Source organism: Euprymna scolopes, chromosome 5 (genome assembly GCF_053919585.1).
Source record: "Euprymna scolopes isolate OS-2025 chromosome 5, ASM5391958v1, whole genome shotgun sequence".
NCBI lineage: Eukaryota > Metazoa > Mollusca > Cephalopoda > Sepiida > Sepiolidae > Euprymna > Euprymna scolopes.
Genome location: NC_136486.1, coordinates 99,048,515 through 99,076,047, shown reverse-complemented (window position 1 = coordinate 99,076,047; position 27,533 = coordinate 99,048,515). Strand labels below are relative to the sequence as shown.

At 34.0% G+C, this 27,533-nt stretch overlaps 1 protein-coding gene across 1 annotated transcript in view; it reads right to left on the bottom strand.

Annotated features, from left to right (window-relative positions):
• The window catches only part of LOC145276934 (diacylglycerol lipase-alpha-like), a 285,454-nt gene that overhangs the window by 41,492 nt on the left and 216,429 nt on the right, over positions 1-27,533 (bottom strand). Inside the window, exon 10 of the mRNA XM_080128420.1 lies at positions 23,129-23,206. Within this exon, the coding sequence (XP_079984546.1) occupies positions 23,129-23,206 (78 nt within the window). The remainder of the gene's footprint in view (positions 1-23,128; positions 23,207-27,533) is intronic.

The window sequence follows — 27,533 nt, the reverse complement described above, 5'->3', positions numbered from 1 at the left end:
GGGGTGAAAATGTAATAAAAAAAAAAAATAAAATAAAAAAAAAATGTAGATTTTTAACAGTGGTGTGGTGGACATGAAGTCAGTCCCGGGATTGGATGAGATCAGTGCAAATATAGGCAGAATAACCAGCGTCGCCCAGGATTGAATGAGATAGGTGGAAAACATATAGTAGCAGAATACCTAGCATCATCCCGGGATCGAATGAGATAGGTGGAAGATATATACTAGCAGAATATGCGGCGTCAGCTGGGATGTGAAAAGATAGGTGGAACATATATACCATGAGAATACCCGGAATTGAGTGATGTGTTTGTAATAAAATAATCAGCCCAGGCAATATATCGAAGTTATTATTTTGGTAAGGGGGGGGCGATAATATGAGTTAAAATTATGAAAAATGATTGTCGAAATTAGTAACATACCCAAGAATTATGAAAAATGATGAAATGTGAGTTAATTGATTGGTGTGTTTGTAATGAAATTATAAGCCCAGATAATATATCAAAGTTATTATTTTAGTAAGGGGGTGGGAAACAATGTAGGTTTAAATTATGGGAAATGATTTTCGAAATTAGTAACATATCCAAAAATTATGGAAAATGATGAAATGTGAGTTTGTAATGAAATAATAAGAAATGTGTGTTTGTAATGAAATAATAAGACCAGATAATATATCAAAGTTATTATTTTAGTAAAGGGGTGGGAGACAATGTAGGTTTAAATTATGAAAAATGATTGTCGAAATTAGTAACATATTCAAGAATTATGAAAAATGATGAAATGTGAGTTAATTGATTGATGTGTTTGTAATGAAATAATAAGCCCAGATAATATATCAAAGTTATTATTTTAGTAATGGGAGGAGGGCCGATTATGTGGGTTTAAATTATGAAAAATGATTGTTGAAATTATTAACAAATCTAAAAATTATGAAAAATGATGAAATGTGAGTTAATGGATTGCTGTGTTTGTAATGAAATAATCAGCCCAGACAATATATCAAAGTTATTATTTAAGTAAGAATGGGGGTGATAATGTGGGTCTAAAATATAAAAAATGATTGTCGAAATTAGTAACATATCCAAGATTTATGAAAAATGGTGAAATGTGAGTTAATTGATTAGTGTGTTTGTAATGAAATAATCAGGCCAGACGATGTATCCTAGTTATTATTTTAGTTGGGGGTGGGTGGGAGATAATGTGGGTCAAAATTATGAAAAATGGTTGTTGAAATTAGTAACATATCCAAAGATTATGTAAAATGAATAAATGCGAGTTAATTGATTGGTGTGTTTGTAATGAAATAATCAGCCCAGACAATACATCAAAGTTATTATTTTAATAAGGGAGGGGGGGGGCGATACAGTTTTAAGAAAAGGGCTAGAATAATGTGATGGTGTCTTGATTCATGCTGAACGCCCACAGAATACCCAGCAGCAATATATTAAATATGAAAATGCTTCTGTGGAATTTCCAGAGACCCGACTAGTTATTATTATTGCTATAAAGACTTTAAAATATTATAACAGAATGTGAAGATGAAGTACCATATATATATACTAGCAAAAGGACCCGTCATTGACTGGATTCAAAAACAGCCTACAGAAAATGGACTCTGATTTATGAAAGTATGATAGATTATGAAAAGGAAGGGTTGTAAAGAGATAGCTTCGAATTTGGGGGTATCAAAACCAAAGCAAAATATGATGAAAGTAAAAATAAAATAGATAACCCCCATAATTTATTATACCATACCTGTTTACACTGAAACACTTATCACAATATTCTGTGGATCTATATTAAAAAACCTTGTTAAACTTTGTGACATATTTCCATTCTATGGAGGTTAGGCACGAACGAACACCCCATAATTTTATTATACCATATTTCTTCAAACTGAAACATAATTATCAAAGTATACTTATGCAGATAGATATGAAAAGTCTTTATTAAAGTTTGTGCCTATTTCCATTCTATGGGGGCCATGCGCAAACGCAGACCCCACAATTTTATTATATCATCCCTATTTAAGTTAAAACATACTTATCAAAGTATTATTATGTACATCTATATCAAAAACACTTGTAAACGTTTTTTTTTTTTCATTTTTAAATTTTTTATTTCCATACTTTTTGGACCAGGCGAGTATGCAGACTCCACAATTTTAATGAATCATCATTCTGGCAGAGCAACCATACCCATTCCTGTGTTTCAATAAATCTTGTATCATTGTATGTGATCAGTTTTTTATAATAGTCAACCATATAGGAGCCTATTCGTGACCAGACACACACACAGACGTTCAAAGTTAAGGAACGAAATAGAAAATTTATTTTTAAGAGACTAAAATTTACATTAAAATAGCTAGTTTTTAATATTGGAACTGCTGATAAGCACAACAAAGAAAAATGGCGTCACCGACTCGCAAAACTCTGTCTCTCCAAGAAAAAAAATTAGTTTTAGACAATTACAAAGAAAAGAAAGCAATTTCAACAATTTCTAATATCGTTCGAAGATCAAAAAGTGTTGTTCATCGTGTGATAGCTCGATATAAGAATGAAAATACATTAGAAGCATCCCCTAAAACCGGCAGACCCCCTAAAACGTCTCAAAGAGAAGATAGGGTTATGGTAAGGCAAGCTCTTAGTGACCGATTCAAATCCGCAACATCAATTTCTCGTGATTTTAATAAACAGACTGGGAAAAATATATCTAGCAAAATTGTTTCTCGACGGTTAGCAGCTGCCGGATTGCATGCCAGGGTACCAGTATCTAAACCCTTGATCTCCAAGAAGAACAAAAATAGCCGTTTGAAGTTTGCCCATGAGCATGTCGTCTGGACTGATGAACAATGGGCTAAGGTTCACTTCAGCGATGAATTCAAGTTCAATTTGTTTGGATCTGATGGAAAGAAGCATGTACGGCGTAAAGCAGGTGAATGATTATCCTCCAAATGTGTTAAAAAGACACTTAAATTCGGAGGGGGAAGTGTAATAGTGTGGGGTATGATATTCTCGGAAGGAGTTGGCCCTCTAGTTCGAATCTATGGTAGGGTTAATGCGGAGACTTATAAGCAGCTCCTTCAACAACATGTCATTGAGAGCTTACGCCTTTCACCTAATCAGCCAAGCATTTTTATGCAAGATAACGCCCCTTGCCATAAAGCTAAAAAAGTGATAAGTTACCTCGAGGAAGAAGAAATAAGAGTAATGGACTGGCCAGCGCAGAGTCCGGATCTGAATCCGATAGAAAATGTTTGGAAAATGATAGGGGAAAGAGCACAGACGAGGAATCCCCAAAAGCAAAATCATTTGTGGGATTTATTGAAGGAAGAGTGGGAAAAGATAAATCCTGAATTTTGCAAGAAACTAATCCAGTCTTGTGGTCGAAGATGCAGTGAGGTCATAAAGAATAAAGGGATGCTCACTAAATATTGAATGAATTTATTTTTTAAAACATTTGCATTAAAAAAAACATAAAGTTTCTATTTCGTTCCTTAACTTTTGGCCAGGATAAATCACACAGATATAATTCAAAAATAAAATATTTCTCAATATTGAATCGTAATTTTATTTATTTATTTTTTTTTTGTATTAGTATTTCAGAAAAATCCATGCACTAATTTTTGAAATATACATGAATAATTGTAATTATTTTTTCCGTTCCTTATATTATGGCCGATACTATATATATATATATATATATATATATATATATATAGGGCCGGCAAAACGTCCGCACCTGTAATGTTTTCAAAAACTGCAAATTTGAGCTAAATTTAATGTAACTGTTTAAACAACCTATATCTCATTTGATTTGCCTTTTATTCCTCTATAATTTTACCTGTTCATATTTGACTTTTAATTGAAATATTATAGTCTTCACATCAATTTAAAAAAATAACTTCAAATTGAGGAGGCAAAAAGAAAGTCTGCAGCAACAAATTCGCTTAAAACCAGCTTAAATTATCGCTCCTAAATTTTTTTTTTTACACTTAAATTATCGCTCCTAAATTTTTTTTTTTTTACACTTAAATTATCGCTCCTAAATTTTTTTTTCACCACTTATCAAGGCCTGTAGGCCACTCAAGGATAAGGGTTAAAGAGTGTAGAGTAGTCAAAAGGACAATATAGTAATCGATAGTAATGGAAGTTCGGTAAATTTGTTAACTTAAGTGGAATGGCTCATCAGAAACTTGTTCAGGTTGGACTTGAAGACAACCATATTATAGAAAGCTGGAAAGCAGGAAAACGGAAGACAATTCCACAGGCGTGCAGTTCTAAAAAAGAAGCTTTGATCATGGAATCTACCAACAGGCAACAAAGCATCTCTAATTGTAATTGTTGTTGTTCCAGGTTATACAACGTAACATTTAGTCCATATGCCACGACTTTGTCTTCGTGATCGCCAGGAGATCATTAATCTTCACCTTTCTGGTTTATCCAATCGAGAAATTGGTCGTAGACTGAAATGTGATGAGAAAACGGTACAAAAGTCTGTGCAAAAGCACCAAAACACCAGCAGTGCTTGTGACACCTCTAAATCTGGTTGTACTAGAGTTACTTCTAACAGGGAAAACAATGCTATCAAGATCCGCAGCCTAAGAAACAGATTTGAAACGGCTCCCCAAATCCAACAACAATGCAATCTTGTTAAAAAGTGCTCTCTTTCTACTGTCAAGAACAGATTAAAGGAATTTAATTTGCGAGGATATGTTGCAAGACACAAGCCAATGATTGCTGTACAGAACAGAAAGCACCGTCTGAACTCCATCAGATGCACTGAATATCATGACTCTTCATATTGGTCAAAAGTGCCTTTTAGTGATGAAAGCAAGTTCAATAGGCTAGGCAGTGATGGTAGGCAGTACGGCTATCAGAGGAAAGACAAAGAATTTAATCCTAGGTGCACAGGTTCAACGCTGCAAGGTGGTGGAGGTTCAGTTTTGGTATGGGGCACTATTAGTACCAATGGTCCAGGGCCTATAGTTCGCTTGCAAGGTCACATTAATTCGACCAAGTACATTAATATGTTGACAGCATTTTCTACCCTACTTTGGTCGGAATTTGGATGATAATCCTATCTTCATGCAGGATAGTGCTGCCATTCACACAGCTGGCAATGTCAAGAGAAGAGCATGATATTCCGTGTTTGGATTGGCCTGCACAATCTCCAGACCTCAATCCTATCGAAAACCTATGGCATTACATCAAGCAACAGCTACGCAATGATAAAATTTCAAATTTGGAAGAACTTTGGAAAAAAAGTGAGATGCCCTTTCCCCGGAGTATTGCTGCAGTCTAATTCAAGGATTTTCCAAAAGATTGCAGGGAGGCTGTCAAATTGCAGAAGGGCTGTCTACTAAATATTAACTAGTTCATTATGTTCCTGTTGTATTTGTGTTGCATTAATGTCCTAAAGTTACATTTAAATAACGATTTTCCATTGTGTGGACTTTCTTTTTGCCTCCTCAATTTCAAGTTATTTTTTACTTGACGTGAACACTAGAATATTTCAATTAAAAGTCAAATATGAACAGGTAAAATTATAGAAGATTAAAAGGCCAATCAAATGAAATATAGTTTGTTTAAACAGTTATTTTAAATTTAACTTAAATTTGCAGTTTTTGAAAAAATTACAAGTACAGACTTTCATTTTTTGAAAAAATTACAAGTACAGACTTTCATTTTGCTGCCTGTGTATGTATATATATATATATATATATATATATATATATATATATATATATATATATATACATATATATATATATATGCAGGTTCCTTCAGTCTTTGACAGACTATGGATACCCGTGAATTTTTTGTGGCAGGAGGTGCACAATCTCCAACCACACCTCTCCTGAATCGACATCGTTAAATACCAGTAGCAAGTGAAGAGCTGGAAAGAGGTGAAAGTCAGAGAATGCAAAGTCAGGAGAGTAGGGAGGATGGGGAGAATTTCATAACCACACGCCCGTGCTTCTGATCTGGTGATATGCGAGTTGTGGACAGAGCGTTGTCCTGCAGGAGGAGGGTACCTTTGCTGATCTTGCCCTGCCTCTTGATTTTGATAGCTTCCCTTAATTTCCTCAAAAGTGAAGCATAATAGGCTCCTATAATTGTGGTACCCTTTTCCAGGAAATCTGTCATCACTACTCCGTCCTGGTCCCAGAAGACTGTGAGCATGACTTTGCCAGTGGAGGGCTGCACCCTTGTCTTCTTTGGAGGTGGTGAGTCCAAGTGCTTCCACTGCATTGACTGGGCTTTTGTCTCTGGATCATTGTGATGGAGCCAGGTTTCATCCTGTGTAATCAGTCTTTTGAAAAACTTTGACTCATCTTCTTGGCACATCTCCAAATTCATCCTCGAGCACTCGATGCATTCTCGCTTCTGGAATGGTGTGAGCAACCTGTGAATCCATCTGGCAGACACCTTATGCATATGTAAATGGTCATGAATGATAGTTTCCACAGACCCTGTACTAATCTTTACATCTTGGGCTATTTGACGAATAATAATGCACCGATCTTCCAAAATGCCAGCCTCAACTTGACGGACGGATCCCTTATCAATGGAAGAAGAGGGGGGGGGACGACCAGGTCTGGGAGCTGTATTCACAGACTTCCGGCCATGTTTGAATTCACGATGCCAGCATTTTACAAGGTCATATGATGGGGCATTATCAGCATAAGTTTCTTTTATTTCATCAAAAGTCTCCTGTGCGTCCTTTCAAATACAAAAACCGGATCACTGCTCGACATTCAACAGGCTCCATTTCACACCTGACTCAATTCAAACACCTGTAAAACAGAAACCACAATTAGTTCAGAGCTGTAATTTGCCACATAACCCGTAGGGATATAAATCATTGCACATGCAAAATTTCAGCTAGATCAGACAACTGGAAGTGGGTCAGGGGCATTACTTATTTCACGCCCCTCATATATATATATATATATATATATATATATATATATATATATATATATAATGTTTATGAGTATGTTGCTGATGTATATATATATATATATATATATATATATATATATATATATATATATATATATATATATATATATATAAGAAGAAAAGAACATGAATAGAATAATCGCCTGACATCTGTTTGTTACTTGATGTCAACAACCTTCAGAGATCACAAACTTAGCAAAGACTACGTATTCACAGCTGTTACAGTAAAAAAAAACACATGACGATTTGGCTAGGCCTGCATTTATTAATGGGTTATCATCCGCAAACATACAATGGAGCGTAATAACAGTTTGTATGCGAAGGCAAGTTTTAACACATCACTCAATAAGTCTTGGACGTAACTAATAGGACAATAAATTTTAGGTGATATTCGGATTTATTTTAAACATTTAAGTTGATGGTTGTTTTGCTTTAAACAATTTGTCTTTAGCCTCAAAATATGTATTTGTATCCGATCTCACGTCTTCATTGAATCAAAATTTCTTTCCCTGAAGGTTTGCAAACAACTATTCATCGCTGGGAGAGGGGGTGGGTGGGAGGAGTAACAGATCTAGAAAACAGATTAAATTGTGGAGACAATTCGAATTGAAATTCATGTAGTTTTCCCATTGTTGCAACCAACACGATGCATTTTTACAGTGAAAGAGCAGATTTTTTTCTCTCAAGGGAAGCAATTTTTTACACATCACACAATAAGTCTCAGACCTAATGAATAAAACAAGAACTTTTAAGCAAAATTCGACTTTACTCAACAAAATGGTCTCCTCTGAGGGTAATGCACTGATTCCAATACTTCTCTAACAATTCGACACCTTTGTTTTTTTTTTATGGAATAATTGTTATTTGACCTCAAAATATGCCTCCACCAGATCTCTTTCCCTGGAGAATTCTTTTAGGGTCTGCAAACAGGCAGAAAAATATCTTGATACAGAGGACAAAACTTCACTTGCTGATATTCACATTTTTTATCACTTTAGATGCTTTTCACCCGCTACTCTTCATTCAGATGACTGCCATTTTGACTTTAAAGTGAATTAGTAGATCCATGTTTCATCCATTGTCACACATCGCCACAAAACCTGCTTTTTGTTGTGTAGAAACAATTGCAAAATAATTCTCTAAATCATCACTACATTGTTTTTTTATCAACTGAGAGCAAATGCAACACCCACTTTGAATACTACTTACTCATCGATATATTTCATTCAAAATGGTGAATATCTTCAAATATCTTCAAATCGTTTGCAAATTCTATTTAACAATCAGCCAAAACGAGTTAGTCAAATCTTTTTTATGTTTTCTGGAATTGCCAAATTAGGGTGACCTGAGCATTTGGCATTATTTGTCTGTAGCAGCGTCCAAATAATATTTATCAAATCATGGCTTTGTTTGAACAGTATAATTTCCATCAGAAAGCAATATGTAATCAACACACGAAATTCAATTCTTTTTCCATTGTTTTTTTAATACAGTAGTTTCACTTAAATAGCTGCAATTGTAATTGCATGCAGAACAGGAGGCTTCAATGGTATGGCAACATTGAAATAAAGGGTTAGTAGATGTAGAACAGTTGAGGTAGCAGGTTTAGTTTGTAGGAGAAGGTCAAGGAAAAATTGGAGGAAGTCATAAAATGGACTTGAGGGAAATAGGGATAAATAAGGATATGGCCAGAGATAGGTTAGTGTTGTGAATCTGTAAGAATCAAGAAGAAAAAACACAACTCGTTATTTGGTAGAAACGAAGTACATGGGAAAGAAAAGCTAATACGACAAATAAAGAGAGTGGGTATACGTCAGTCTGACTGCCAAGTGTGCATAACTTGTGCATGACGCAGAGAGGCATATTCCCCCGTTCTTTATAGTAAGAAGAAGAGTCCATTGTTATCAGTAAGATAGATATCACAACGGTTAGTTTGGAAGTCAATATCCAACACGGGCCATTTTGTAAACACGACGACGACGACGACGACGACGATGATGATGATGATGATGATGATGATGATGACGAATACGACGACGACGACGATCATCTAGAAGAAATCAGGTGTATTTTTTTTTTTTTTATTTAATTGTGTGTATATGTATTTAAGTGCTTGTGTGTACGTGTGATGCATATGTGTACATGTATGTGTCTCTGCGTGTAGAAAAAGGGAGAGAGAGAGATAGAGTAATAGGAGAAATATACTGAGGAGAAGGAATGTAACAGTGGATAGAAAGATAGCAAGAGGTGGAAAAAAAGGTGGCATGAAAAGAGGGAAGATGGTTCAAGGAAGAAAGGGGGGGAGAGAGTGGAAAAGGGAAAGCTTAAAAGGGGGAGGCAGATAAAATAAACGAAGAGGGATTGAAAAGATAGAATGAGGAAGTGAAGAGAAATGAGAAGAGGGAGATGAAAAGAGAATTGATAGAGAGAATGGTAAGAGTAAGAGAGAGAAAGGAATGAGAAAAACAGAGTATGCAAAGAGAGGGAAAGAGAGATAGGGAACGAGGGAGAGGGGGGAGGCGAGAGAAAGAGTTTGAAGAAAATAGATATTGAAAGAGTTAATGGGAAGACAAAGCGAGAGGTTGTCTGTGAGAATGGGAAGAGAATGAGAGAGAGAGAGAGAGGGGGGACGAGGAAGAGTATGGAGAGAAAAAATAGAGTAAATTGTGAAAGAAAGAAATAACGAAAGCAACTCAATGTGAAAAGAAAAGTGCTCATACGAACTCGTAACACAAGTGTCCCCTTGATGCAAATACTCTCAACGAATTCGACAAGCAGCAAAATCCCACGTCTTCATTGTAAAGATCTCTCAATGATGCCGAAAAGCCTTCTACTCTGAAAGTTTCTACCCTCAACTGCTAGATTTTTGAATTCCCGCCTTTGTATCCTGTTTCCCTGATTGTATGAAGAAGTTTAAATATAATGTGAACAAACACCTCTCTGCTCAACTCCCTACTTAGAATATCCCTGTAGGCATGGTTTCTTATTCACAGTAGCAACTTATATCTCAGCAGCAATTTGTCTTGTTTGAGTGAATATAAGTTAAAAAGAAAGAGCTAATGGCGAAGAAGAGAAAGAGAGAGGAAAAGAGAGAGAGGGAGAGAAATGGATAATGGGAAATTTGAGAGAGTGAATAAGAAAAAAGAATGTGTTAAAAGAGAGAGAAGGAGGAGAAATATATATATATATATATATATATATATATATATATATATATATATATATATATATAGAGAGAGAGAGAGAGAGAGAGAGAGAGAGAGAGAGAGAGAGAAGGAGAACAAGAAAGAGAATGAACGAAAAGCGAAAGACTGAGATAATAAAAAATAAATGTAATATAAACAAACATCTCGTTGGCCAACTCCCTACTTAGAATATCCCCGTCTCAGTAGCAATTTGTCTTGCTTGGGGTGAATATAAGTATAAAAAAAAAAAAAGAGTTAATGGGGAGAAAGAGAGAGAGAGAGGGAGAGAGAGATGGATAATGGGAAAGTTGAGAGAGTGGATAAGAAAAAAAAGAGGGAGAGGTGATAAGGAGAGAAAGTGAGAGAAAGAGAGAGAGAGAGAAAGAGAAAGAGAGAGAGAGATGAGGGGAATAAGAAAGAGAAAGACCGAGGTAATAATAAAAAAAATAAAAGGAGGAGAAAAACAGTAAGAATAAGGAGTAAGGTAGTTCGGCGCCTACAGGTTATTTGTTTAAGGCATAACTCTCGTTTTTAAAACACACATTCGTGTGTGTGTGTGTGTGTGTGTGTGTGTGTGTGTGTGTGTGTGTGTGTGTGTGTGTGTGTGTGTGTTTGAAAGAGAGAGGAGAGGGGGCATCAAAGCAGTAAAAGTCAATAGCCATCAATCTCTAAGAGACTGTAAATGGGGTAAATGTGTCATTCCATTGTGAGATCACACAAAACAACCGTAAAGAACACAAAAGGACTAGCTCATCTGTTAGCAGCATCATTTGGGTCGTTATCAGTCTGAGTAAGAGATAAACAAGTTGCATGTTTACCGATGATGAAGATGATGTGGGGGTGAGGATGAGGTCTTTTAGTTTGTTTGCATCTGGGAAAAGACAACACATTACACACCTTCACAAACATCTTCCACCCTATAATAAATACCAACGTGTTTTTCTTTTCTTTTTTTTCTCTTTTTTTTTTTTGCATACAAATAAGTAAATGTACTTCAATCTCATCACACAAAAGTTAGCAAGTAAAACACGTGTCCTTTTCTAGCCCTATTTCATTACTGGTAAATGAGCAATAGTGGTAAGGAGAAACAAGAATACAAATAGCAAGTTGGACACCTACATCAGACTTACGCTGCCTTCTAAAATGAATGTGGAAATAGATTCTTCACTGGATATTAAAACGTTAGTGGTGCGATTATTATTTAAGTCAGGGGTCTCCAAACTACGACCTGCAGGCCAGATCTGATCCGTCAAAGTCTTTAATCTGGCCCACTGCCACAGAGCTCTAATGGAAAATGTAAAAATATTCAAGAAAATTAAAAAAAAAAAATGGAAATGTATGAAAATAGTTTTTCTTCTTTTTTGCAGTAAATGATTAAAAGAATGAGGTTTTGGAGAACCAGTTTCACTAAAAAGCAAAGCTAATGAGCAAAACAGCAAAGATGTTTCTTTTTGTATATTTTGGCTCTCATAGCTCTCAAAAGTAAGGAATATGGTCCCCCTACCCAATTCAAACTTTTGAAGACCTCTGATCTTAAACTTCTAATGAAATTTTCTGCTTTTCTACTTTGTCTAAATTTAAGTGGACTATTACGTTTTTAACTCTATTTTTAGCACGTCTGCGTCAAATATTATTCTTCACTCAAACAGAAATTACTATGATCTTTTGTGGTAATCAGCTAAGACACTGCTAGGATTGTCAAACACATATTCATCCACTATCAGGTCAACCAGAGTTTCGCACATATGCTAATGCCTACACACATAGGCACACATGTATAAATGCAGATTAAAAGATACGTGTGCCAAACTGTTCAGTAAATAAACATTTTCAACAAACCATGTTGTTGCTGTCTTCAAATTGATCTGCTTTTTCTCTGTTTCCCAAGCTTTCGACTTACTTAAATCATCTTTCAGAGAAATTATAAATATATATTTTTGATCAGGTATGAATGTTTTTAAAATTTATAAATGGTCAGCAGCTGAATGTCGATGTTTTTGTATGTTTATGTTATTTATTTATTATATAAACACTGGATGTCTACGTTATTTCATGAAATATGCTTGAAACATGTGCGTGTGTCTGTAGTATACATGTGTGTGTATATATATATATATATATATATATATATATATATATATATATATGCATGCATGTATGTATGTATGTATGTATATGTATATGTATATGTATATACTACCTCCGGTCGGAAATAGTTGGTGCAGAATTAAAACTGTCCGCGTTTTAGGTTTTGTCACGCACCATTTCAATGTTTTATGGTACTGATAGTACTTTAGAGTGTGCTTAATTGAAAAAGAACGATTTTCGTTCTAAAAGTCATTTAGAGTTTAATCTATGCACATTACTTTGTTGACTGTTATATAATCTATTTTTAAAAATAACCGCAGTGGCTATATAAATATGGAAAATGTAGTTGATGCCAATGTGGAAGGTAAAAACAGAAGTGATAAGAGAGAATTGACAAATTCAAGACAAACAGCAGTTCTGCAAGCGTTGCTACAAAGGTCTAAAGGGCGTATCCTAGAACGAGGTGCAATCAAAGATGTTGCCATAAAATTCGGTATAGGAAGAAATACTGTAGGCAGACTTTGGTCACGAGCACTAGACAGTTCGTCCGATATATCGGTGCCAATGGATTCTTTGAGCCGTAAGTTTCTCTGTGGCCAAAAAAAGGACTATAGTTCACAGTTGGCAAAATAAACACCATTCCCTTGAAAAAAAGAACCACTTTGAGGTCTACTGCTCAAACATGTGGAATAACTAAGACAACGTTGATTGCAAGGATGAAAGATGGCGACATTCGGGCACATTCAAATGCTGTAAAACCGCTTCTCACAATAGAAAACATGAAATGTCTCGTTGATTTTTGCCGTTCGAAGTTGGATCCAATACGAGGAACTTTTAGAGAAATATTTGATGTCATACATATTGATGAGAAATGGTTTTACATGACGCAAAATACAAGGAAATTTTATTTAGGCAAAGACGAACCTGACCCTTTAAGAACCACTAAAAGCAAGCGTTTCATTACAAAGGTAATGTTTCTTGCTGCCGTGGCTCGACCCCGTTGAGATCTACATCGCAAATGTTACTTTAATGGGAAGATTGAAATTTGACCATTTGTCAAACAAGAGGCGGCTAAACGTAACAGCAGAAACAGGCCTGCTGGAATAATGATAAATAAAGCCATGGATACAATCACGAAAATTCAGATTCGTGAATTCCTTGTTGAAAAGGTCCTTGTTTCCACACGGAACAAATGGCTAACTGGATGCATTGCACAACGAATCATAATTCAACAAGATAAAGCTAAGCAACACGTACATCCAACGAACCCGGTGTTCAAACAAGAATCGGAGAGATTAGGACTGAACATTGAACTGGTTAACCAGCCTGCAAACAGTCCGGATCTGAATGTGCTTGACCTAGGTTACTTCAATACAATCCAATTCATTCAACACTAAAAGGCTCCAAAGAATATTGATGAATTAATTCAAGCAGTTGAAACCAGCTTTCAAGAATTAGAAAAATCAAAGTTGAGCCACATTTTCCTGACATTGCAGGAGACAATGGAACAAATAATTTTGGCTGATGGTGGCAACAATTACAGGCTTCAGCATATGTCAAAAGCACAGCTAGAAAGAAAAGGAAAACTTCCCACTTCAATTTTGATATCAGAAGAATTGAAAAGTAAATTAACACAATTGAATAAATAGTTAGATGTTTTAGCTTTTTGCATTATTTTTTTGTATATTTATTTAATCATACATTGTAAGAATGTACGTAGAATCAATTGTCAATTTAATTAAGTATAATTATTTGGTTAACCTGTATTTCCTTTCAAAAGTACTGCCTTATAAAACTTGAAACTTGTATGCACCAAGTATTTCCGACCAAACTGAAAATTTTAGTGCACCAACTATTTCCGACCGGAGGTAGTATATGCTATATGTATACATGCAGTATATATATATATATATATATATATATATATATATATATATATATATATATATATATATATATATATATACATGCTATATGTATATATGCAGTATATATATATATATATATGCATATATATAATATGTATAGTATATGTGTACGCAGTATATATATATATATATATATATATATATATATATATATATATAAAGATGTATGTATTTTTTTAGGAGTACAAAACTTTATTATAACTGCTAAAAAAGAAAGACTGAGTTTTATTTTTGTATCCATGGTAAAAAGGAGGACGGAGAGAAAACATTTAATGGAGGTTGAAAAAAAATTACTTTACTCAACAAAATGCATCCCGTATTAAAGTATGAAGGAGAAAGCAATTCTACTTTAGCCTTCCTTGATGTATTGATAACGAAAACTCCAAGTCATCTTACATCAATTTACCGAAAACCAACGTTTACGGGACTGTATACACATTGGGGTTCATTCTGTCCTAACAAACGAAAGTATAATTTAATTTGGACCTTAACACATCGTGCCCTCATGATTTCTTCACAATCTAAATTGGATGAAGAACTAAAGACGATCGCCAATACTTTGTCCAATAATGGATACCCTCTTGATGTGATTAACTCCGTCATGAAAAGGAAAATAAACAATTTTTTCTCAAATAAAATCTTGCGGCTAAATGTCCAATTTACATTCGTTTACCTTGGTTAGGGACAATAAGTGAAAAATTCGCCAAACAGATTAGCTCAGCTGTTGAACATTGCTATTTTGCCTCCAATGTATGTGTTGTGTTTTCAACAAAACCATTATTGCCATCCTCTCGAAAGGACGTTCTGCGCCCCCCCCCCCATCATATGAATAATGTCACTTATTAATTTAAATGTAGTTGTAGTGCCAACTACGTTGGCAGAACGACCCTTAGGTTAGATGGTCGGGTCCAACAACATGTACCCAGAAAAATCAGGAATGGAATCTACCGATCAACGGACGTTTTGAGTAATATGTACGGTTCTGCTATAACGGATCCTTTACTTAAAAACCCACGATGTGCAATGAATTTCAGCAGTGATTCCTTTTCCATCCTAAGTCATGCTCATTCGTTATTTCATCTTAAGGTCTTGGAGTCTATTCACGTCTGTTTAAAGAGACCTTTTCTCTGTAAGCGAAGGGATTGTCTTTTGAGTCTGGGTGTGATTAGTCTCTAAGGCGTTTCCTCTCCATTGCATAATTATCATAACAATAGATTTATTTTAGCTGTTCCCCCATCCCCCCACCCGATAGTTGGATTTTATTCTAGTCGTTCCCCCGTTTGAATTCGTTTCCCTTTACAAAAAAAAAAAATACAAAAAAAACTCGATTCGGTTTTGAAAAGTGAGAGCGAAATCCGGTCGGCTGACTCTATCCCTCTTATTTATTTAATTTTTTTTCAACCTCCATTAAATGTTTTCTCTCTATCCTCTTTTTAACATTGATACAAAAAAAAACTCAGTCTTCCTTTTTTAATATATATATATATATATATATATATATATATATATATATATATATATATATATATATATATATATAGTTTTGCGTATGAATTACAAAATATCTGATATTTCCTTAAAACCTCTAGCCTTGATGAAGGGGAGACAAAAACTTGCTGCTATGGTTTCAAATGATCTGAAATAGCAGCAAGGGGAGACTTGATTCCAAATATTTCTCATATGTTATATCTCCCCTCTTTGGTTCTATACATAAAGTAAATTTCACAGTGTATAAAGATTATTTGATACTGGAGATATTCATAATCGTTCCCTATTTCCAAAAGAGGGGAGATATAACATTAGAGAAATATTCGGAATCAAGTCTACCCTTGCTGTTATTTCAGATCATTTGAAACCATAAAAGCAAGTTTTAGTCGCCCCCTCCATTAAGACCAGAGGTTTGGGGGAAATATATATGTGGTATGTGTGTGCATACGTGCGTGCGTGTGTATATGTGTCCCTCTTCATCTGGAAGCATTATATTAGTGAAGAAAAAATTATTTCTAACTAGCATTGGGGTAAAATCCTCTTTCATATAAATAACTAAATTTGCTGAAAAATATCACAAACGAAATAAACAAATAACGAATAAAGTAATATCTACATGATAAATTGCTTAATAGTCTTGTATTCACTAAGCATAACTTAACAGATGTTAAGAAAGTTTCTATTTTTGAAACAAAGAATGCTTGCACTTTCCACTCTAAGATGGAAACCCCATGTATACTTGGCTGCCTAAGAATAACATCCATTCACAAACAACATACACCCACACAACCGTGCAAACACATATGCTATATATATATATATATATATATATATATATATATATATATATATATATATATATATATGCTATCTATCTATAATATAAAGCGGAATGTGTGTGTGTGTGTATGGTCACGAATAGGCTCCTATATAGTCGACTATTTTAAAAAACTGATTACATATAATGATAGAAGATGTATCGAGACACAGGAATGGGTATGGTTGATCTGGCAGAACAGTGGTTCATTAAAATTGTGGGGTCTGTGTTCGCGCCTGGCCCCCAAAATGTGGAAATAAAAAATGAAAAAAAAAAAAGGTTTACAAGTGTTTTTGATATAGATGTACATAATAATACTTTGATAAGTATGTTTTAACTTAAATAGGGATGGTATAATAAAATTGTGGGGTCTGCGTTCGCGCCTGGCCTCCGTAGAATGGAAATAGGCACAAACTTTAATAAAGATTTTTCATATCTATCTGCATAAGTATACTTTGATAATTATGTTTCAGTTTGAAGAAATATGGTATAATAAAATTATGGGGTGTTCGTTCGCGCCTGACCTCCATAGAATGGAAATATGTCACAAAGTTTAACCAGGTTTTTTAATATAGATCCACAGAATATTTTGATAAGTGTTTCAGTGTGAACAGGTATGGTATAATAGATTATGGGGTTTATCTATTTTATTTTTACTTTCATCATATTTTGCTTTGGTTTTGATACCCCCCAAATTCGAAGCAATCTCTTTACAACCCTTCTTTTTCATAACCTATCATACTTTCATAAATCAGAGTCCATTTTCTGTAGGCTGTTTTTGAACCTAGTCAACAACGGGTACTTTTGCTAGTATATATATATATATATATATATATATATATATATATATATATATATATATATATATATACTACACACACACACACACACACACACACACGAATCATTCTGAAAGTAAAGCTTCCCATTTTTTAACTCAAAAAGTTAAAGAGCTATGATGAGGAAGGTGGTAGTATTAAAACGATCGACCTTTTGTGTTTCTGAATTTATTTTTCTACATAGTCACTACCATTCTCAATGCACTTTTGCCAGGAATTCAATAATGCATGAGAGGGGTTGCTTTCTTAGCGTCTCACACCGTCAATATCTGCAACAGAGACCAGAAACTTTCAGGTCATGAATGCATAGGCTCGGCAATCATAACAATGCAATTTGCAATACCCTTTTAGAACATTATATACAATTGAAATGAATGGCTCTCGTCTTGGGGAGGCCTCATGTTTTGACAAGCTTCTGGGCTTGACTTTTACTCCTGATCTTAAATGGCACACGTACATCAAATCTGTTGCCAAGGCCGCTGGGAAAATGGTGGGATCCTTCTATCGATATCTCACTGCTGATGCAGTTCTCTATCTACATAAGAGCCAAGTACGTCCAAGGATGGAGTACTGTTGCCACATCTGGGCAGGAGCTGCTAGAAAGGTCTTGTTCTGCCTTGATAGAGTTCAAAATAGACTTCATAGCCTTGTAGGAGATGTCCTTTTCTCTTCCTTGCAACCTCTTTCTCACAGAAGAGATGTTGTGAGTTTGTTTCTGCTTTATCGTTATTTTCATGGCAAGTGCTCGACTGAGCTTCAATCTATGCCCCCCCCTCGCCAAACTTTCACAAGAAACACCTGTCTAGCAGAAAACACTATCAATAATTCCCCCACTCTTTATCGGTGCCTAAACCTAAACGTAGATTCCATGAACAAAGCTTCTTTCTTAGAACTGCACGCCTGTGGAATTGTCTTCCGTTGTCCTGCTTTCCAGCTGACTACAATATGGTTGTCTTCAAGTCCAACGCAAACAAGTTCTTGATGAGCCGTTCCACTTAAGTTAACAAATTTACCGAATTTCCATTACTAACGATTACTATATTGTCCAATTGACTACTGTATATTCTTAACCCTTATCCTCGAGTGATCTCTGGCCCTTGATAAGTGGTTATGCATATGTAAAAAAAAACACAAAAAAACAACCCTTCTATATATATATATATATATATATACACTTGTAAGTGAATAGTCAATAATTACTTAATTGCAATGATGATTGGAGCATATGACTTTTACAGTGTCCTTTGCGAGTCACCTGAACATCACTTTGATTCTGGCAAACTAATGTCCGCCCCATTGCCGCAATATTTCATCCCTGTGCCTATTTTACAAGTACTCTAATAGCTACTCAACGTAAATATCCCTGGTTAACTCGACAAACAGCAAAATCCTACTCCTTCCCCTAAGAGGTCCCTAGATGCCAGAAAGCTTTCTATTCAAATAGTTTCTTCCTCTGAATTGCTAGACCTTGGAATTCCCTTCCTGTTCCCTCCTTATATGACTGTACTAATATGATGAAATTTAATTCGAACAGACATCTAGCTTCTCAAATCCCTACATAGTGCCCTTGTAAACAAATAGTAGTCCCTAATTGTTGCATTGCTCAATGTCTATATAATTGATATAATATATACATTATATATATTTATGTAATATATGCATTATATATATGTTATATATATAATATATACATTATATATACATATTTATATAATATATACATTATACATATAGTTATATAATATATACATTATATACAGTTATATAATATATACATTATATATAGTTATATAATATATATACATTATATATATATATTTACATAATATATACATTATATATATACTTATATAATATATACATTATATATATATTTATATGATATATATATAATATATACATTATATATATTTATATGATATATATATATATACATAATATATACATTATACATATATATACATAATATATACATTATATATATATATATATGCACATAATATATACATTATATATATATACGAGCAAACAGTTAATAAAACATGTTAAAAAACACTTTGAAATGAGTTAAAAACATATTTAATCTGAAAAGGAAACACTAGATAAGTGGATAGTCCTTAATCCGCGGAGACACACACACACACACACACACACACACACACACACACACACTGACAATTCTTTTGTCACTATTCTCAAAATCAACACAGGACGAATTTCAAAGTATAAGTTTTATTCCGGTCATTTTTATGGGACTAAAAATGTAGGTCAACTCTATTTAAAATGTTTGTGTGTGCACACCTCTGCTTTCAAATGTGCATTGTCACATGTCTATATCCAACATAATGTCCAAGTGGCAATATGTCTTGTTTGGGGTAAATAAGAGTTTAAAAAAAAAAAAAAAAGAACAGCTCGTTCTTAGTGTTGCAAACAATATAGTTGATGTCGTTCTCAGTTGCACTCCAAACATAACAGTTCATAGGGTTTTAATCAGGCCATTTGGGGGAAGGGGCAGATATTAGGACTAGTGAAGTCATTGATGTTCTTAGATAGCCACTTCTGGACTTTCCCTGGAAGGCGTGATATGGAGCTGAGTCTTGCTGTGATACATATGGACTTTCCACCGCCACCCTCCCCAATCAGTGCTTAACAACAGTGGGTATTAACTCAGTATGACCATCTGAATTAAGTTTGTTTTCCTTTTAAAATATCTGGAGCGGCATAATGTGGCTTTCGCTGGAAAGTGATAACTCATTGATTAAAAAAAAAAGGAATGCCTCTCCACAAACTAGGCCATAGGGGAGATTAAAGCCAGCTGTTGCAGCAATCTTAGTGAAGTTAGACATAATATGAAGTTCTGATAAACAAGTGCATTTTAAAACAGCTGCGAAGATGGTCAAGTCATAGGCAACGCGTAATGAACGAAAATAGGGATCCAGTAGTTAAGTTGAATAAATTATATTTTAACTGAAAGTCTTTAGGAATGTACTTAGTTTCCCTATAAAAGTATCACTAGAACATCTTCACTCCTCGCCCATAAAGGTCAAAGGTCAGATATGTTTAGAATTCATAGGTTCCAAAAATACTTTTCAGCTACTCAGTCATCATTTTTTAAGGTAAAACCCCAATGAAATTGAAATGATTGTCAGCCGAAAGATGAGGAACACTATAGAAGTACTAACATTGATCAATGGAATGAACTGATGATTATTTATGAGGCTGTTTTTTTTTGTGGGGGGGGGGGTTGCAAGAATGTGTTGATGACAAATTTATAATCAGCAAGGAAGCAGACCTGCAGTAATGTGTTCCATAGACGAGAATCAATCACAAAAAAAAACAAAAAAACTCTTTATATGAAAATTCTGTCTGACACTAGGCACATGGAGGAATGAAAGTATTTTTTAAGGAGAATAGAAAATGGACCTTGGGTTTACATTCAGCAGCCTTGTAACTCTTTTCTTCTTTAGTCCTCATATTCCATAAGAGATGTTTCTGACAAAGGAGGAAGAATTGCCGTTTTCTGGATCGTAAGACATGTGTTTGACATAGCAAAGTCTTGTTAAGCACACTGGAGTATGAGAAGACTTTTGAAACAAGAGACAAGGTGCTATTCTGGAAGTACATGTAAATAAATGTCTGTTGTTTAAACTGAAAAAGTGAGTTTACAGGTAACGACTAGGTTATACAAGTAAACCCTGACTAAATATTCATAATGATATAGTATTCATGGTCCAAATAACATCTCCTCGGTATGACTAGCCACACTGTCTGTTATAAGGAATGGTGCACCTTCTCCAAGTTATGTCAAGTAACAGTACGAAGCTGAATAATCCACCAGAATAGATGAATTCTTGTCTTGGAATCCAGTAAGACCAGGAGACCACAAGAAAGATATACTACAACATATGAAAATGGTTAATTGGGGAGAGGAAAATTATGTTGTCAACTTCTTAACTAACTCAGTGTTTGAGAGATAAAAAAAAACTTTAATGGAACATTCGAATATCTATGTATCTCATGTAGAAATCAAGTGCTAGTCCCAGGAAGGGGGATCCTTTGATTTTTCAGAACTTCGACTGAAACAGACAGAAGTAGACATAATTCTATCTCTCTTTCCGCATTTAATTCTGTCAAACAATCAGATTACATCAAGACATCACATAATTTTACATTGGAAGGGAGAAAGCAAGATTAGCCTAATGGATACCGTTACTATGCCAATTTGAAATGGTTAGGGTTAGGATTAAGGTTAGCATTGGCATTGCCATTTATTCATTAATGCATCATGAATTTGCAAAGATTTTAAAAATAACTTCAAACATGAAAGCTGGGAAAAAATTTAGTGAAGTTAAAACGTTATATAAAAGTCCAGAAAACTCGAAGCTTTCATTGACCTCTTTGAGGATGACCCAGTCAAACGTATTTCTAAGCAAAGGAAATGGGTTGATTTCTTGCTGATACCATCCATTGGTTTTCTTTGGAACCTGAGTGACAGAATTACATTACTTTCCATGCCCGTTTAGCTTATGCTTGCAGAAAAAAAAAAATTAAAAACTTACATGGAGCAAGATCAGGTGAATAAGGAGGTTGTTCCAGTTTGACGATGAAAGCATAAGTAAAATATAGTTAAAATTGTTGTTGTTGTTGCCTCCTTCATAATCAAGAGAACATATTCAGATCTGACATGAAAAGATAATACAGCATAAAATTTATCTCTCTATATATATAGTTACATATATGTATATGTATACCCCACCAAAAAAAAAAAAAAACTTAAAATAAGTTAAATACAAAGAGTTTAACAGAGGAAATTGATTTTCATTAAATTTGGAGTCATATTATGTAATAAAATTTTAATCAAAAAATATATGAACATATTATAACTTATGGGGTATATATTCTAGGCAACACAGTGAGTAACGTGGACATATTATTCTTTTTTTTAGTAAACTTAACATTTGAGGGGTGTCTCCACCAAACCGTATCTTATTCCCCTAAATAACGGAAGAATTAAAATTAAAAATTGATATTATATATAGTCTCTGTTTCATTTAACTCCTTTCTGGGTGATTACTAGGGCTAGGACAACAGCATATTCTTTTCATTGTTTTGACTCTCGAGGGTGTATCCGTTTTATATAAAGTGATGTGGTTCTTGGCTGATTAGCTGTGTCTAACTGTGTCAGATATATACTCAAGAGTCAAAACAATGATAAGAATATTCTGTTGTCATAGCCATAGTGATTACACACAAGGTCAAGTGTGAGTTTGATGAATTATATTTATATTTCCTTTCTTTAGTTTAACGGCAAGGAGTATCACTTTGTTGAATTTTGCATTCAAATAAATATTCTTCGGTCGAAGTGTTCATTAATAATCATGTTGACACACCAGTTCTCGTTGGATCACTGAAGTTAAGCAACATTGAGCCTGGTCAGTATCAGACAGGTAACCATTTGGGAATACCAGGTGCTGTATGTAGGAGAACATCGACATAGCCCTGCAAGAACTGCAGAAACCTAACGTCATCATCTCCCCTGACCAGGAGATGCATGCAACTGGGGACTGCTTGTGAATTTGATATTCCCTAGAAACTTCCTCCTTTGGAGCAAGTAGCTACAATCTGCCGAAAGTGGATGCCGCTGCTTGCTTAAATTCGTGTTTTCATTTTTTTATTCCAGGGCTACTGTTGCATATCATGCTAAATGATAACAATATACCTACCCCTCTCCACCCCATATCTCATGTAACACACAAAAGATATAATCCCTCTACTTTTGAGACTGACATTGAATTAGTGATGTAAATGTTGTTACCTCATGGCCGAGCCAATTTTCTATTGGTGGATCCAATGGGAGCATAGTGGATTCAGCTTTCAGATCAGTTAAAACATCCTGAAAAAACAAAAAAAACAAAACCAATTGCGATTAGTTTATGGTAATAATTATAAAGACATTAATAATTTGTAGGGTTATTTAACCTATCAGCCCCGTGAAAAAGTTTTTTTTGTTTGTTTGTTTTTTTTACAAGGGATTCGCCACTTATCCAAGCCTAAAGGCCACTCGAGGATAAGGGTTAATTAATGTAAGGTGGTAGTGTAGTAATCGTTACTGGTGTAAGGACGGCTTAACAAAAACTTGTTTACATTAGACTTGAAGGCTACCATGCTGTAGTCAGCCAGGAAGTAGGCCAATGGAACAGTGTTCCACAAGCGAGTAGTTCTAGGAAAGAAGTTGTGTTCGTGGAATCTGCGTTTAGATTTAAGCACAAATAGTGAGTGGGGAAACTGTTGAGAGTTGTTATAGCTAGTTGAGTGCTTTTTGTGAAAGTTTGGCAAGGGAGAACCATAGACTGGAGCTCAGACGAGCACTTTCCATGAAAATAACGATAGAGCAGAGACAGGCTCGCAATGTTTCTTCTGTGAAAAAGAGGCTGCAAGGAAGAAAAATTTGCATCACCTACTAGGTTTCAAAGCCAGTTTTGAACTCTATCTAGGCAGGATAGAGCGCGCCGAGTAGCTCCTGCCCAGATGTGGCAACAGTACTCCATTTTAGTACGTACTTGGCTCTTATACAAGTGGAAGATTGCATCAGCAGTGAGATATCTACTGGAGCAGTAGAATGATCCAACCATTTTTCCAGTGTTTTTATCGATTTAAAAATTTCATCTTGAAAATGAGAGACTGCGTGTTAATGAAAATCTTTGTTCATAACAATAACGACGTTCGTTCTTTATCACTTGATTTCATCTGTTAACGAACTTATAAATGCCTCACTTGTAAAATTCTTTAGGTTTTGATGTGAAATATGAATCAAACTTGTGTTCAATCTCCTCTCATAATGTTAACCTAAAGCCATCTAAATGGTTTTGTAATTCTCGAAATAAGTGATAATATGAGGGAGCTAGGCCAGGAGAATATGCAGGATGAGGCAAGATTATCCAACCAAATTCCCTTAGGAGATTCTTGACCAATAGTGCTGTGTGAAGTCGAGCATTATCATGATGGAAGATGATTCTATTTCTATTGACTAAAGAAAGTCGTTTTTGGATCAACATGGGTGAGAATATTGCATAAAAATATGAATTATGCTTTAATAGTCCGAAAGAAAATGTTATAAATTCATCATTCAATCCCGAGCAACATCAGGTCTTCTTGCTAATATATATATATATATATATATATATATATATATATATATATATATATCTTATTTATAGTATTCCGAATTTTACTGGGTGTATATAACTGAAAATTCAGTAATCATTCATATATCAATAAGTTTTAAGCTAAAAAGAGAAGATTTAAACTGTAAGCTACAAAATTATCATATTTCATAATTGAGCATTCATATATTGTTTTAACAAAAACCAAAACTTCAAAGAATGGATTGATAGCAACAAATAGTGTATTCCAACGTTAGTTACAATTGTTTCAAGACTATTCGGACAAATTCAAACATTATGTCTATTGAAAATTTTCACAAGACCAGCCTTTCATCAGACTTGTTGAATAAAAAACACTTTAACAATGAAACATTATGGAAACCATTTTCCTTATAAGGAAAAGAAAACAAGCGAAAATATTTTACCTATATTTCATCCTTGCAAAGTTTTTTAAAGATTTATATATTTACCTATTTTCGTATCTCCATTTAAAAAAAAAAAAAATTCAAACCAATTATCGCTAGTCAAAAAAAATCCAAGTAGAAAAAAATTGAACCATCACTCCCTCTGCTAAAAATGAAATAAGTCATGATATTTTTTTCGCTAACACATATTCTATGGAGGAAGACAGGGCTGTCATTTAATTCCACCGAGAAGTCTTTTTTATCTGATGGTGCAAATGGCATTTGCCCGAGCAGACAAAGGGAATTCTCTTTAAAAAGGTGGAGGGGGTTGTCCATTAAAATTCAGGTTGTGATAATAAGCAAGCTGTTTCAGAGTGATGACTAAAGTCTAGATGACCTAAACCGATGCAGAGGAAAGCAGCTTTAATTTAGTGCTTCTTCATTGTTAAACTGTTTCATATGGAAAACAAGCAGAGACTTGTTGTCTGAGAAACGTTCTGAGAAAAACCAAAATCTTTTGTCTCTTTTCTATACCAATAATAGATTTCAATTGCATCCATATATACAGGGTTCGCCATAACTATATATATTTTTTTTGTTTGTAACTTCGTTGATACTTAAGTATAAGTATTTCTTTTAATTCATGTGTCATTCGAAAACAGAAACTATATAAATACGTATATATATATATTTATTTATTAGTGATGGGACGATTCCAATATTTCCCCCGATTCCAATACAATTACCGATTGCGATACAATCAATTACCGATTCAGATTCTTTATAAATCTCTAAATATTTATCTATAAATGTGTTATTTTGTCCCGATTACTGTAAAAACAATTCTTAAATGTGAATATATTTTCTCAAACGTAAAAACACATTCGTGAGGGGGTGATCTAAAGATTTTAGTCTTACTGGAAGTTTAAAATCAATAAATATTTATTATTTTATTATTACTACAAGCAGTGGAAGATGTTTCTTAAACCAAAATCAAATAAAAAAGATAAAGAAATCGGTTTTGGCATCGGAAAATAGGCTCAAATTTTTCCGATTCCAATACCCCAAAAAGCTCTGATTTTTCCGATTCCCGATTCCGATTAATCGTCCCAACACTAATATATATATATATATATATATATATATATATATATATATATATATATATATATTCATATAAATGGGTTGAGAGATTCCAACGAAGGAAAAATGTATATTTAAATGAGTGAGGTCACCAACAATTGTTATGTTTTCTTTTATATACTTATTTTATTATTTCATACTTTTATTTTTTAATTTTTTAGATTATTACATAATTATTTTAAGTCGTTGAAATAATTTTTGGAAATCGTTTTAATGTGTTCCAAATGTTCTCATGTTTTTTAAAGCATCCTCTTCAGAAAATGATTATATATATATATATATATATATATATATATATATATATATATATATATATATATATATATATATATATATATATATATATATATATTGCTCAGGATTAAAGGATGATCAACCAATGTTTCAAACTCCCAAATTTTTATTGTCATCGAAAGCAGTAAAATCGCCTATTTTTCACTCAAATCGATTGATTGCCTGCTCTAGTTGAGGACCCAATTTGGTGTACGGGAAAGAAGGTTCACATGCTTCCCCGAAGTGACTTAATCCCCATTGGATTCTACATTGCACTGTAGAGAACCTACTGTTAATTTCATGAAATTATTTTATACATAATGGCTTGAATTGGAGTTTATAATGCGAAAGTCAAATATCATGGTTCAACTGCTCTCTGAACAGAAACATTCATTTGAACACATCCTTATCATATCAAATAACGTACTGTTGATTTTATATGCCTGGCCTTCTGCTTGCGTACTGATAATGGTTTGAATTTAAGAGTTTTGTTCATCTCTGAAAATCTACAAAACAGAAACATGTGTTCGATTACTTTATATATATATATATATATATATATATATATATATATATATATATATATATATATATATACGTTTTATTTATTTTTACCGTATCTTTCTGTAAAGTTACATTATTGTTTCAGCTACTTGGCCGTTTTTTTGGCCGTCTGTAGCATCCTCAGACCAAATACGACAGTATTAAAAATAAATATTTATTAATTTTAAAGCTAAAAGATCATAATAACAAATTTAAGCTGAAAACACAAGAAAACATTTTTAAAGCCAATTTCAATTCTACGATATTCATTTTTGCAATTAATGAAAACGTAAATCAAATATTTCAGCCGATTCCCAACCATCTTCAGTGAATCATAGACACATTTTTCTCTCATTATCGATCTGTAATGACGTATATCAACAACAAACATTTTTTCACGTTTGTTACTCTCCGATGCTTTTCTGGAAAAAAAGTTGCTCAAGAATAATGGATTTTAATAGATTTTAATTCGTTAAAAAAAAGAAATTAAGTTTTCTTCCATTTTTTGCCCGTGCCTAGTTAATCACAATTTTTCTATTAGTTTTATATTGTCATTTACTTTCTAGCTAATATTCCCGGACGGTCTTGGCTATGCGTGTGTGGGAGGATCAGAATAAAAGATAATCCCAAAAGAATTAAAAAAAAAAAATAATGAACTCAAATAAAATCAGAGTACGGTTAGTAAGACCCTCAC